Raw genomic sequence first — 15,072 nt, forward strand, 5'->3', positions numbered from 1 at the left:
ACTATGGCTCTCCCTAACTGGTAATGTGAGGGGGCTTGGTGCCCAGTTAAGTGGAAAAGCTAAAGAGGGCTACACAAACCTGAGCAAAGGAGCATCCAGAGAAAACCATCTTGCAGGAGATTTATAAACCAAAAGGCAGAGAGAAGGCAGAACTGTTAAGTACCTGGGAGAAGTAGAACTTAAGGACTTGCAGCCCAGAATAGGTAGGGAGATAGAAAACACCTAGCTAAATTAGATTGTGCTCAAATCCTGTTTGCGGGTTTCCCACAGGCATCCATCTGGTTGGCCACAGTGAGAACACGATGCTGGGTTAGATGACCCATTGGCCTGATCCTGCATGCCCTTATGTTATCAAACAAGTTCAATTCTCGAGACTCTTATGAATTACAATCAGGGGTCAGCAAACTTTTTCAGCAGGGGGCCAGTCCACTGTCCCTCAGACCTTGTGGGGGGCCGGACTATATTTTTTGGGGGAAAGGGGGGGGGGGCGAACGAATTCCTATGCCCCACAAATAACCCAGAGATGCATTTTAAATAAAAGCACACATTCTACTCATGTAAAAACATGCTGATTCCTGGGCTGGATTGAGCAGGCGATCTGGCCCCCAGGCCTTAGTTTGCCTACCCATGAATTACATCTTGTGGTGTTGAAGGAGCAGAGATGCTGATCACAGTTTGAAACTTTTAAATAGATAAGAATCCATGGAGAACGCATGAGGAGCCAGAAGAGTGGAGATGGGCAAATGTTGTCCCTGTCTTCAAAAGGTGCGGTAAAGAGCGGGTCTCGAAAACGACAGACCATGCCAGTTTCACAATGATGCCTGGGAAAATTCTAGTGCACGCTATTAAAATTAGCATGTACAATGATTACTAGGAGTCAGCAGGGGTCATCAAGAATAAATCATACCAAACCAATCTCACCTTTTTTATATAGCTACTATTTGATAACCAAGTGGATTGTGGAAATGCCATGGACATATTATGCCTTGATTTCAGCTAAGCAGTTGACAGAAGCCTCCTGTGATATCCTTATTAACAATATGGTAAAATGTGGGCAGGATGATACTGCCATTGGGTGGAACTACAGCTGCCTGAACAAGTACACAATATGTGCTTGTTCATGGTCAGCATCAGCCTGCAAGGGAGATCTCAAGTGGAGTGCCCCAGAGCTCTGTTCTAGCCCCTGTACTCTGCAGCATTTTTATAAATGGCTTGGATGAGGGAGTAGAGGTGATGCCTATCAGATTTGCAGGTAATCAGTGGGGACACAGGGCTTGCTGCTTTGCTACACTACCCCAGATGTTCTTTATAACCACAGCTGACAACTAGGCCTTGCCTCTCCATCTACAAAGGTGTTGGAAGCACCTCTTGCTTTCTTGGTGCGTCTGCTGAGGCAATGATGTATAGTAAACTTCATCAACCTGCTGCTGTTCCCCATGTTCCGGACGAAATACTCATCAGCATGTGCCAGCTGGGGCTGATGGGAGTTGTAGTCAAAATATGTGGAAGGCACCAGATTGATGAAGAAGACTGCTGTACAGGATGCTTAATCAGCCTGCACTCCATGTTTAATAATGCATGATTAATAAAACCCCAGTTTATTTCACCACCATTCATGGTTGGCCCCTAAACCTTTAAGTAACTAATTCACTGTTGTCGCCTGGGAACCCTCTGCTGAAGCATATACATTCAACCATCTCATATGGCCCTCAGGCTTATTTACAGTGGCCGTCTGTTGTATTCATACTCCCGTTTTTAGTGTACGGAAGTGCCATTTGGAAAAGCAAGGGATGGCAGTGGGCGAGGTGGATTTGAGAGGCTTCGAATAGAACAATCTGGCACCTTTAAAGGTGGGGGAACTAGAACATGTGGTGGGCTGGTGAGACAGCCAAGGAATTGAGTGAAAACAGAGAGAGAGAGAGAGAGAGAGAGAGAGAGAGAGAGAGAGAGAGAGAGCGCCAGCAGCCAGGCAGAAAATCTGATAATTATGAAGACAATGTTGTATGGATGTTTCCCCTGGAAGGCTTGTGGCAAGGACGCTGCCTCTTGTGCTCTCGATTCACATCAAGAGGTGCACATTGGGGATCAACTTACAATGGGAGTCAAATACAAATGAGCTCAGAATATCCAGTGGACATGCTTCAAGAAATAACTTCTAGGAATGGGGCCAGAATAGAATATGTCCCGTGATCCGAGAACGATCCGAGATAGTTCAGGAACTGCATTTAGGGAACCCTGAGATGCCATAGAAGAATGTTCTTTAACCCAGCTTCCAAGGTTGTTTAGGAGTTCCAAATACATCATAAGGAGTGGGCAGATGACTAATAACAGATGTACCATGAAAGTCCTATCCACAAGGTTTCCAGTGGTGTGTGAGTGTGTGGCTTGTACATACCCCATCCTGTCTTTGCAGTGTGTAAGATGGAACATCTCGAAAAAGCAAGTGTATCCAGTGGTACCTCGGGTTACATATGCTTCAGGTTACATACACTTCAGGTTACAGACTCCGCTAACCCAGAAATATTACCTTGGGTTAAGAACTTTGCTTCAGGATGAGAACAGAAATTGCGGGGCGGCAGCGGGAGGCCCCATTAGCTAAAGTGGTGCTTCAGGTTAAGAACAGTTTCAGGTTAAGAACAGACCTCCGGAACGAATTAAGTACTTAACCTGAGGTACCACTGTATATAGAAAGAGATGCACTGAACCTGCGTAGCCAAATCAAAGCCCATGCTTAGCCTTGACTGCTTAACTGCTTATTTACTTAGCTTCTGTCCCTCCTTTCAATCTCCAAGGCAGCTTACATAAAACAATAAAATGCAATTAAGTTGAGGCTGCTTCTGTCACCTCAGGCATAGCATTGCTCTGGGGTGGCTGTTCGCCACTCCCAAAACCCCATTTGTCATCCAGCCATTCTGCCTTTTTCTATCCCTTTCCATCTAATCTGCCAGTTTCCTGGACGCACTTCCTTCTCCCATCTCCCACAACTGCAGGTGTTCTACCACTCAGGCTGAGAGAGGAACTAGGACATCGAGCGAAACAAAAATGAGTAAGAGTGGCAAGATTTCTCCCTCTGTTGTTTCCCCCCCGCTGCCTATTGTTTCCCCTATACCACTTTCCCATCTCTGGAAGGGAAAAAAGCATGTGTACTCCCATTTCTCCCACCCAAATGGTGAGGAAGCTTCTTTGGAGAATATAATTTTGAAGCCCACACCTTAAATAAATGACAGCTCAAGAGGGTATGCAGATTCTCCCGGGACTTGTTATTCAAGAGCAGAATGGAACCCACTTTTTCTCCTATTTTTGGCTGCATTTCTAGTTATCACATTACTTGCTGCCCAGGAAATTCACAATAATGTACTACAGAAGCACTAAGAATTAATGCATTTGCAGAGTAGATAGGCTGCAAAGTGAGCAGGCTTTTGGCTGGAGCACAGAGGATGCCTCTGAAAATGGCTTCCCTGATTAGAGTGAACCTTGCTCTGGCCATAACGTGCAGAGCTATTTTTTCTAGAAGTGCGCCTGGCTTTTGAGATAATGTGTCAATAATATCAGTTTTATCAGCAAAGCAATGTTCTGTACTCCTTGAAAACCATCCCAATAAGAGCAATTGGAGTGCCTTATTCTTGTTAAAGAGCTGCAGCATGCAGAGGTTTATTTAAGAGAGGAACGTTTAGGATGCTTCTGTCCTTCATGGCTGTATAGGTGCGTTTGAAAACATGCAGGCAGTGTCTTCAAAAGGCTCCAGGGGTGGCAGGTATCATTATACTTTGCTCCTGATTTGCATAATTTCTTTTGAATACAGAATCTCAAATGGATTCACTTGATGTAGAATTTGGGTTTCATCTCTGTGCAGACTCTTCTGTGCTTATCCTCGAGTTTAGTCATGATGACCAAAGGAGGACCTAGGGGTGTGTGACTGGTGCGGTCGCACTTGGTTGGGAGCTTCTGGGGTGCTGCAACTATGACACCCAATGGAAGGTGGGGGGCACCTGATTTTGGCACTGCACAGGGTGCCACTGAGATTTGAGGTGCCAAGTGAAATGGTGCACTGGTGCCAATTTGCTTTGCGAAGATAGCTTATATTCCAGTTATAATCCATATTTGGAGATTTTCAAAGCGGTACAAGCTTTACAGTTGTTTGCTTCCTCAAGTTCCTTTTCACCTTCGCAGGAGTCCCATTTTGAATTGTTTGTGCGCTACAATGCAAGCCTGGCTCCCATGTGTGGCCTTGAGGGCACTTCATGCAGTTCCCTCCCCACAGGTGGACAGACAGCTGTGAGCCTTGTCAGAACTTCCAGAGAGAGAGAGAGAGAACATACCCCACGTAAGGCATTCTGAGAGTCTGGGAGAAAAGTCTGAAGGGAGTGAACTGATGAATAAGCCTGTGAATGGGAGCTGGTTTTGTTGTGTTTCTTTGCCCTTTCTCCCTTTTCGTTTGTGTTCTTGAAAACTTCAATTTCACTGTGGGTTTCTAGTCATAACTCATGCCTGCCTTAAAATGTTTGCTGTCCTTGCTTGCATCCATCAGGGAGATAGTGGCCTTTTCAGGAGGGGCACGCTGGTTAATAATAATAATTAATAATAATAATAATAATAATAATAATAATAATAACAACAATAATAATTTCTTCTTCTTCTTCTTCTTCTTCTTCTTCTTCTTCTTCTTCTTCTTCTTCTTCTTCTTCTTCTTCGTACCCCACTTATCTGACTGGGTTGCCCCAGCCACTTTGGGCAGTTTCCTACATATATAGAAACATAATAAGACATTACACATTAAAAGGCTTCTCTATACAGGGCTGCCTTCAGATGTCTTTTAAAGGTTATATCATTACTCATCTCCTTGACAACTGATGGGAGGGAGTTCCACAGGGCGGGCGCCACTACCAAGAAGGCCCTCTGCCTGGTTGCCTGTAGCTTCACTTCTCGCAGTGAGGGAACCGCCAAAGGCCCTCAGAGCTGGACTTCAGTGTCTGGGCTGAACAATGCGGATGGAGACACTCCTTCAGGTATCAAGGCCGTTTAGGTGAGGAAACAGTCTTCCAAGAAAGGCTTACCTGGCACCAGTTGAAGACCTTTCTCTTCACCCAGGCCTTTTTGATAACTTATGTAGTTTTAAAATCTGTGTTTCGACTTTCGGGCTATAGTGACGCCCGGCCCAACTTTAGCTGTATCTATGTTGCTTTTGATTTTATGGCTTCCATATATTATTTTGCTTATTTTATTATTTTACTGATTTAATGTAAGTTTCCTACAGAACTTTATTTAACTTCTGTCTTATTTTATTGATTTTAACTTTGTGTTATGGTGTGGCTTGCTAATGCAAATAAATAAAGTAGCTAATATTTTATCATCAAGCTATTTGTTATAGCCATGTTCGGACTTACGTGGAACATATGATATAAATTCCTTAAGTAAAAGGCACTTTGTTGTAGTCAATTTATGCCCCACCTTTCCATCAGAAGATGTCCAAGGCAGCTAACAGAACAAAAATTAAAAACCAGTATCAGTATCAAAACAGGGTTAAAGGGCACAGCATCAACAAAATAAGCAGGAGTCAAACAGATGGCAGATAAAATTAATCTGCCAAGTTTTAAACCCCCTGCAGGAACGGATGTCTTCAAAAGGGTCATGTATACCAACCCACTCAATGCTAATGAACTGCTACCAGTCTGCTGTGCGTATAACAGCTCTAGAGCAGATTCTGTACAATTTATCTATGGGATTGAAAGGATTAAGCTCCTAATTGGTGCTGTTGACAGATCAGCTTCTACAGATTAAAGGCAGTGCTCTGATCTAATCCAGTTATCTGGGCTCTGTGGCTGCCTGGACCTCACTGCCTCCTCTGCAGAAGAGGAAGAGGAGGAGTGTCTCGAGGACTGGAGGAGCAGGAGTCTATGGGGAGAGACAGGGAAGCACCATGTTTGTGGAAGGAAATGCTGGAGGGTGGCTATGGCACTTGGACCAATATGCTAATCAGCTGGCAGCAACCGTTGCCCATGCAGAAAGTGCAACGTAAATTGGAAGATCATTTTGTAATTGAGATTGGTTGGGGGGACGGGACTGCTCCAAGTACCTCCATAGAGGTGTCAGTATTTGTTGTTGTTGTTGTTTAGTCGTTTAGTCATGTCCAACTCTTCATGACCCCCTGGACCAGAGCACGCCAGGCACTCCTGTCTTCCACTGCCTCCCACAGTTTGGTCAAACTCATGCTGGTAGCTTCGAGAACACTGTCCAACCATCTTGTCCTCTGTCGTCCCCTTTTCCTTGTGCCCTCCATCTTTCGCAACATCAGGGTCTTTTCCAGGGAGTCTTCTCTTCTTATGAGGGGGCCAAAGTATTGGAGCCTCAGCTTCAGGATCTGTCCTTCCAGTGAGCACTCAGGGCTGATTTCCTTCAGAATGGATAGGTTTGTTCTTCTTGCAGTCCATGGGACTCTCAAGAGTCTCCTCCAGCACCATAATTCAAAAGCATCAATTCTTCAGCGATCAGCCTTCTTTATGGTCCAGCTCTCACTTCCATACATCACTACTGGGAAAACCATGGCTTTAACTATACGGACCTTTGTTGGCAAGGTGACGTCTCTACTTCTCAAGATGCTGTCTAGGCCTGTCATTGCCCTTCTCCCAAGAAGCAGGCGTCTTTTAATTTCGTGGCTGCTGTCACCATCTGCAGTGATCATGGAGCCCAAGAAAGTAAAATCTCTCACTGCCTCCATTTCTTCCCCTTCTATTTGCCAGGAGGTGATGGGACCAGTGGCCATAATCTTCATTTTTTTGATGTTGAGCTTCAGACCATATTTTGCGCTCTCCTCTTTCACCCTCAATAAAAGGTTCTTTAATTCCTCCTCACTTTCTGCCATCAAGGTTGTGTCATCTGCATATCTGAGGTTGTCAGTAGTTATCACTGTGTTATCAGAAGAGCCTGCTGGCTTAGGCCAATGGCCCATCCAGTCCAGCATCCTGTTCTCACAGCAGCCAACTAGATGCTTATGGGAAACCAGCAAGCAGGATTCAAGCACAGGTATGCTCTCCCCTCCTGTGGTTTCCAGCAATTCGGAAGCACTGCTGCCTCTGACTGTGGAGGCAGAACACAGTCATTGTGGCTTATAGAAGGGTTGGGCATAAGGAGGGCTGGGTTCTCCCGGTAGACCTCTGTGCGATTTGCAGTCAATTGTATAGGCTGTCTGGCTCTTTAATGATAGCAACAGCATAGCTGTTTTTCCCACCTGAATTAAGCTGCTGAAATGAAGAAGGCTGGCCAGGAGTAGACTTCTGTGTGAAAGCAGTGTGCGCTCAGTCTAGCTCTGCTATGGGAAACAAACCCCCTGGTTCAGAATGTGCTCAGAAGGCCCCCTGTTCTTTAATTTTAAATATCTCTCTCATGCACCTGGCACTGGTTGGTAGATCTTGGGGTTTTAGTAAAATGAACACACACACGTGTCAATCTGACACACCTGGAGTCTGCCAACTCCGTTTCATAGCATGCCTTCCTCCAGGGATAATGCCTGCAGACGCCTAACCAAATTAGAGTTCAGGAAGAATGTAAGAAGAGTCCTTCTGCTAGAGGAAGGAAAAAACTCAGTTCAGCTTCCTGTTTCTGATGCTGGAGGGCCAGATTTTTTTGGCGTATGGTGAACAAATGCTGGAATGGATGAGCCTTTGGTCTTACTGTCCGAAGAGCTGATCTTCAGTTCATTTTTAACTGTAACTGGGCTAAGTATTTGAGGAACCTAAAACCTATCCCCCCTCTGAAGCTTTTAATATTTATTTTTGCAGTTGCTTGCTGCAAGTTTTAGAACAAAAATGACATTGACAGTTGCTTTTTGGTTCTTAAATTGCTAATTTTAAAGTCTTGTATGGTTAACCGCTTTGGGCGACATAAAAAAAAAAAAAGCTTTTTTGACCTGGTGGACCAGAACATTGTCTCCCCCCACTTCGCAGGCAGTTCACCTGCCAATCACCTGATGTCATGAGACGGATGAATGGGCACTCCTGTCAAAATTAACCTGTGGTGTGGTGGGAAGGTTCTGTGTTGGGATTGTACTGGCAAATTGGCACCTAGCAGGATTGAACTCTCCGCTTACCAGCTGATAAGTGAAGGCTTCAGTCCTGCTCTCCACAGGGATCTGCTTTGCCAGAACATTCCCTACAGGGAACGTGCTGGTGAGGCGGTACCCAGCAGGATTGAACCCTGCCCATCAGCTGATGTCACCCAGTGATGTCAGTTGACTGACAGGTGGCCGTGGTTACAGTGGAAATGGCCTCGCGGGTCAAATTGGACCACTGGCAGATGAAGATTGACCCATGGGCTGGAGATTCCACCCTCCCCTTTATAAAAACAGAAAATAATAATGTCAAGAAGTCTTAATATGACAGAAGCAACAAAGTAGTAAAGGCTAAGGCGTCCAGGATATTGATTAAAATGTTCAAATCAGATCATATATTTTTATTTATGTATGCCATTTAGTCAGCAAAGTTTCTAAGCACCATACAATAAAATTATGTCTGTTCTGGGAGTTGCAGTCCAAAATATGTGGAGGACACCAGGTTAGAGAAGGCTGTAAAGGAATCCTGGCTTTTTTGCTCAATTTAGAAAGTTGAGACAGACTGGATGTGTTCTACTGGTTCCTGCTGGGGTTCTGACAGGGAGGGACAGCTTAACTAACTGTAGGCTGAAGTGTGTTGGGAGAAATCAGCAGGAAATGTCATAATATACGGGAAGACATGAGGAAATAGCAGAGCACTTCAGATACAAAACAGGTATGCACATGCTAATTATGAGATCACTGGAGTAGGTGATTATGAATTGCTGAAGGGCAAATCTGTCAATTTAAGTTTCTCATTTTTCTCAACTTTAAATTCAGTTCTCTACACTTCCACATCATTTTACAAAGGTTCTCACTGAAATTTATCAGCATTTTAGTGTGAACTTCTTTTAAGAGACACGTTTTTGTATGGCATTTTGCCCAATAGACACATGTTTGCAAAGCAGTTTCCCAAATATAATGCATTACTGTATGCTATTTTCACATACATTTGCATTTTTGGGCACACTTAAACCCAGCAGAGGCATTTTTGTGCAAACATTACTTGGCTGGAGAACTGCACTACAAAATTCGCAGAAGTGTGAATTTTGAAGGCTGCCTGTGTTGCAGTCCTTATATTGTTTTGGAAAGTTCCAGTTAAGTGGGTTTACCTTTAAATGTGGACTGAATAAAATTTCTCTCTCGTCCCTAATCCAGGGTAGGGGAAGAAAGCTTAAGGGAAACAAGGGTGGGTGAGGCAGGAAGAACAAGGGGCAAATGTCATGCTATGGCTTCCCTCTTGTTTGAGTTGAGGAGTGAGGATCTATTTGGGTATTTGATGAGCCCACAAAGACCCTCTAAAACAGCCTCCCTCCCTCCTGGGCTGATATGAGTTGTAGTCCACAACATCTGTAGGGCATGAGGTTTGGGAAGGCTGCTCTAAAGGCAACAGAGTTTCTGCACTCATAGAATTGTAGAGTTAGAAGGCACCCCAAGGTTCATCTGGTCCAACCCCCTGCAATACAGGAATCACAGTTAAAGAATCCCTGGCAGATGGCCATTCAAACACTGTTTAAAAATTTCCAATGAAGGAGAGCCCATTTGAAAAGCTTTGCTTTAAGATCTTGATTTAAAAATTCACTTCATGAATTGCAGAAGAAAAAGTTCAATGCCAAAAAGAGAGAAAGGAAAGCAATGGTGTGTGTGTACCTGCACATGTGCATTCAATGGGTGTTGGACTCTGAGGCAACAGGGAAGGAAATGGTGGATCTGTCTCCCTTTCCCTCTTCTTTCCTTCATTTTGGGAAAAACTAGTCAGGACAGGGCTGTGCAGGAAGAGGAGGGTTGTCTTCTTCACGAGAAGAGCTTGTAAACAGCTCATGTGGGTTTGGGTAATAAAAACATCAGGCTGGAATGACAAAGGGATTAGGTTTGCTTTTGTGCCAAGCACACAATCTCCAGGGCTCCTCAGCCTTCAGCTCGCCGTGTTTTTGCTCCATTTCAAGATTTCCTGCTTTCTATTTGGGCTGCTTGCTTGGGGGAGGATAAGATGTTCAAGTTCCCCAGTTAAAGAAGTTCATTTAATGTTTCCCCCTCTGTCCCACTGTCTTAACAGGGGGAGACTGTGGCTTCATGTACCCAAACTTGATCAGCATAAAGAATCACGTCTGAAAGGGAAGCCGAATAAATGCAGCACAAGACTGGACAGGAGTTTTCACTGCACCTGATGGCATTGCTACAGCAACTGGAAACTACGAGTGAAACTTAGAAGTGCGGCAGGAGCCAGGGCACCTCCTCCTTGCCTTTGTGCAGGAGAGCTATGCAGGAGAGGAAAAGGGGACACTGGGCAGATTTTGACCACTCTGTGGGCAAGGAAAGCTTCCCTTCCATAAGGGGAACGTGCAAATGCTTCCTCAGAAAATGGGAGTGCTAATGAGGTCTGCTGAAGCTACTGTTTGTTTGTGGTTGTCTGTTATGACTTTGCAACCTTCCTGGGACTGAAGTACTTGGTCCTGGTCAATTGGAGGGCATCACAAATTGGACAGTACTCTCACCCTGCTCCTAGAAGATACACCAGATAAAAAGAATCGCTGCAGTTATTCCTGGGAAGCAGAGAGAGAGAGAGAGTGTGTGTGTCTACAGCTATCCCCTTCTGCTAGTCTCTGCTGTACCATGGGATGTAGGCAAAGCTCTGAGGAGAAAGAGGCAGCGCGGCGGTCCCGGAGAATTGACCGCCACCTGCGCTCTGAGAGTCAGCGGCAGCGGCGCGAGATCAAGCTCTTACTCCTTGGCACCAGCAACTCTGGCAAAAGCACCATTGTCAAGCAGATGAAAATCATCCACAGCGGTGGCTTCAACTTGGAGGCCTGCAAGGAGTACAAGCCTTTGATTATCTATAACGCCATCGACTCCCTCACTCGCATCATCCGCGCCCTGGCCACTCTGAAAATCGAGTTCCACAATCCCGACCGCGCCTACGATGCGGTGCAGCTTTTTGCTCTGACGGGCCCTGCGGAAAGCAAAGGGGAGATCACGCCCGAGCTGCTTGGGGTGATGAAGAGGCTCTGGGCTGACCCCGGGGTACAGGAGTGTTTCTGTCGCTCCAACGAGTACCATCTAGAGGATAATGCTGCCTACTACTTGAATGACCTAGAAAGGATTGCTGCATTAGATTACATCCCGACGGTCGAAGACATTCTGCGCTCTCGGGACATGACCACAGGGATTGTGGAAAACAAGTTTACTTTCAAAGAGCTGACTTTTAAAATGGTGGACGTTGGCGGGCAGAGGTCTGAGCGCAAAAAATGGATCCACTGTTTTGAGGGGGTTACAGCAATAATTTTCTGTGTGGAGCTGAGTGGATATGACTTGAAGCTGTATGAAGATAACCAAACGGTAAGTCCAAATGTAGCTTTTGTCCCATTCCCCATCCCCTCCAGTCTTCATTGTTTCATTATGTGTATTTTGATACTGCTTGTGGGTTCCAGGTATGATGCTCAGTTTCTTTTCCGAGTGCTCAAGGAGAAGGTATCCTGGAAACAGCTGCTGAGCATCGTAACTGCCCTTATATTTCCTATAAGGCTTTCATATGGGCTAGCTTCTGTGACCAAAACAGAGTGGTTTTTATCATAATGGAAAAGGGTAGGGCTTACTAATGCCCTCTGTCTGAAGTTTCATTGCTGCTCTACCTTCAAAGCTCAGGAGATATGATGACCCAGATGTTGGACCACGTGACTCTCTTTTTGTAAAGAGACATCATTGTCTTGGCAGCCACTTTTAGGTTGGATGTTGTGTTCCTCTTGCAGGTACTGTTGCCGTGTAAATACAGAAAACTCTGGGTAAAGTATTCTGGAGGGATGTACGTGACACAGTTTAAAAAAGGAGTTCCAGAAAGCCTTTGAAGCTTCAAAATTAAGTTGAATTAACCTTTTTGTGCTGTTTAAAATGGCACCCGCTGGTCTGAGACTTGCTATCTGCATGGGTTTTCACAGAGAATTTTATGGTGTTCACTAAACAGCTTCTGTCCATATCATAAAAACCGACTCCCTTTGCAGTCTCTTTATGGTGCTGGTACTGGCCTCCAGTTTGCTTGAACAAACAGATACAGTAACTATGGAAATGACTGTATATGCAGAAGTGTGCGTGGATCATTGCATTCACCCTCCTTGACTTGACCTTTGTTGCCAGTTTTGTTTGTGCTTTCCAGTGTCTTTCCTCAATATATAATTTAACTAAGATGGTAACATGCATAATTGTAGATGCTTCGTTTGCAGAAGGTTCTCTGTATGGAATTCCTGGTATCCAATCAATGGCTTTGTTATGAAATGTTCTTCATGCAGAAAAAGAGCGCTCATGGTCACTGCTGATAATGTGTGTGCTCAGCAGATGAAAATTCCATATTTATGTCTGGCTTTGATGGAGAATCTCAGGGCTTATCCCGCAAGCCATTTTGCAGATCCCCAATCTCAGTGTCACAGCTGAAGTCATAATTGTGCCTCCACATTGATGTTGTTGAAGATTTGCAGAGATTGGGGTGGGTGGGTGTAGGAACATAAGAACAGTCTGCTGGATCAGGTCAAAGGCCCATCTAATCTAGCACTCTGTTCTTACAGTAGCCAACCAGATGCCCCAGTGGGGAGCCCACACGCTTGCCCCACTTGCAATTCTCAGCAACTGCTATTCAGCTGTGTATAGCCTCTGAGAATAGAGGTAGAACAAATGTCAGAGAAAATGTCTCAGGAGCCTTGCACACTCTGCTTTGCCTTCCCCTATTCATCTGAAGCACTTCAGAAAGCTTGGGAGATCTTTCCAAACCTCTGATAATGTCACCCCCTCTGGGAAATAAAAGAAGGGCTCAGTATTCCTGGCAATATTCTCCTGAAACAGATAATTCAGCTTGGTGTCCATAGGAACTGAGGAAAACCTACAGGCCTATGAATTTTGAAACAAAGCACTTTTTTATATAATTGGGGAGAGGGGGGGATGCACCCTTTTCTGTAGGATGCAATTAAGTAGTAATCTCAGGCTCTATTTATAATTGATGTGCAATTATGGAGAATGACAAGCAGCTCGAGTCGGGGGTAAGAGCTGCTTCATTGAGAGATCCTTCTGTTCTAACAAATGGTGGGAGAGAGTGAAGGATCATTTCAAATGCTGTTATAATGGTTAATGTGGTTTAGGCAGGGAAGAGATCAGGCAACAATCTTGCCTGGATTGTTTGCAGAGTTGCAAAGCAGTCCTGAAAAGTCCTGCATACCTTGATACCACTCTGGGATTGTAGATATAGAGGTCAATGCAACTTTTTCAGATCAAGGTTAAACTTTGCCCCTAGAAGCTGAGCCATCTGGGCTTGATTCATCATTCGTCCGCTGGCCTGGTGGCCTCCTGATGTTTACTTCTTGTTTCCTTTTACACTGCTTTAATTTTATTCATTTTTGGATTGGGCTGTGTCTATTTTCATTCTAGGAGCTCCGGATGAAATGTAGATTATAAATGCTTTCCCTAAATAAAATAAATATGTTTACAACTCCCATCAGCCCCAGCCAGCAAGATTGACCTAGAACATTTAGATAATCAGACATGTTTGCCAAGGAAGGCTATTGAAATGAGGCTACAGAAAGAAAATTGTTAATTCAGGAGTACCAGGAAATGTAGCTAAGTTGGCTCTTGAACAGCGAGGCGTCTGCTCTTGTTCTCATTTCAGTTCTCTCACTGCATGCCTTCTAACAATCTTTAACATGGGGGGGGGAGCCTTCTATAAATTTAAATAATTACATAATTACAGCCCTCTCATCAGAAGTAAACGGGTGAAATGTACTCCAAGAAATTGTTCTCCCCTTGTAGCATAATGTTGTAACACCCAAACCCTGAACTTTATTGAATCTTACAAGTATGATAACTTGCCAACCTTCATTGTGATCGCCCTTCCCCAACCTGGTGCCCTCCTCATGTTTTGGACTACAACTCTCATCATCCACAGCATCACAAAGCCATGCCGTCTAGGTCTGATGGGAATTGTACCCCAAAACAGCTGGTGGGCACCAGATTGGGGGAGGCTGTTGTATGTCGCTTAGATTCAGCCTCAGTCTGGCAGGTAAGAATTTTTTTGTTTTGTTTTTTGAGAAGAGGCCTGACAGTTGTCTTCTCTTCATCTCTACGGGAAACTTTGGGGAGCCAAAGTCTCAGTCCCTCAAAAGCAGCTGTAATCATCCAGGATGGAGAAGAATCCAAGTTACTTGCACAAGTGGGGGTTGTTATTGTTTCTGTTTGTTACTCTGTTATGTATTTTTGTGGTTTTATATTGTACACCTCCCTATGGTCTTCTGACGAAGGGTATTATTAGTACAGTGGTACCTCGGTTTTCAAACGTCTCCATTGACGAACATTTCGGTTTACGAACTCCGTAAAACCAGAAGTAAATGATTTGGTTTTCGAACACGCCTCAGAAGTCGAACATGCCACGCGGCTTCCGCTGAGTGCAAGATCCTGAGGCCTAGCTGTCGGCTGTTGAGTTTTCGATTTTTGAACATTTCAGAACTCGAATGGTCTTCTGGAACGGATTACGTTTGAAAACCAAGGTACCACTGTAGTAGTAGCAGTAATAGTAGTAGTAGCACTCCACCCATCTGACTGGGTTGCCCAGCCATTCTGGGCAGCTTCTGACAGATTTTAAACATTAAAAACATTTCAGTCCCGTGATGGGGCCTGAATCCAAATTGGAAGGGATGCAAATGGTCCACACCCTCCAGACTGGCCTGGAGTTGTTCAGCAACCAACCGCTCAACGACCTTGCCCAGGAATGGAAGATTTGAAGCTGGGTGATAATAGACCATAATGGCCGTGTCCGAAGATGGTTTTTTAAAGAAGAAGTTTAATAACTGCCTCTTTAAGGGGTTCAGGGAAGACTCCCTTACAGAGTGAAGCATTCACCATCCCACACAGCCCATTGTCCAACCTGCTTGGCTCGCTTTTATGAGCCAGGATGGGCAAGGGTCAAGGAGATAGGTGGTCGGTTTCGCTCATCCAAGGAGCCTGTCCACATCCTCGGA

The 15,072-nt window shown here is 44.8% G+C and overlaps 2 protein-coding genes across 5 annotated transcripts in view; one reads left to right on the forward strand and one right to left on the reverse strand.

The window, feature by feature from the left end:
• RSPH14 (radial spoke head 14 homolog) overlaps positions 1-15,072 on the reverse strand; it is a 59,883-nt gene that overhangs the window by 21,647 nt on the left and 23,164 nt on the right. The gene's annotated exons all lie outside the window — the stretch shown is intronic.
• The window catches only part of GNAZ (G protein subunit alpha z), a 39,943-nt gene that overhangs the window by 11,199 nt on the left and 13,672 nt on the right, over positions 1-15,072 (forward strand). The window contains exon 2 of the mRNA XM_053370235.1: positions 10,140-11,419. Coding sequence (XP_053226210.1) covers positions 10,697-11,419 — 723 coding nt within the window. The 5' untranslated portion in view covers positions 10,140-10,696. The remainder of the gene's footprint in view (positions 1-10,139; positions 11,420-15,072) is intronic.

The sequence above is a fragment of the Podarcis raffonei genome, chromosome 16, assembly GCF_027172205.1.
Source record: "Podarcis raffonei isolate rPodRaf1 chromosome 16, rPodRaf1.pri, whole genome shotgun sequence".
Classification (NCBI taxonomy): Eukaryota; Metazoa; Chordata; class Lepidosauria; order Squamata; family Lacertidae; genus Podarcis; species Podarcis raffonei.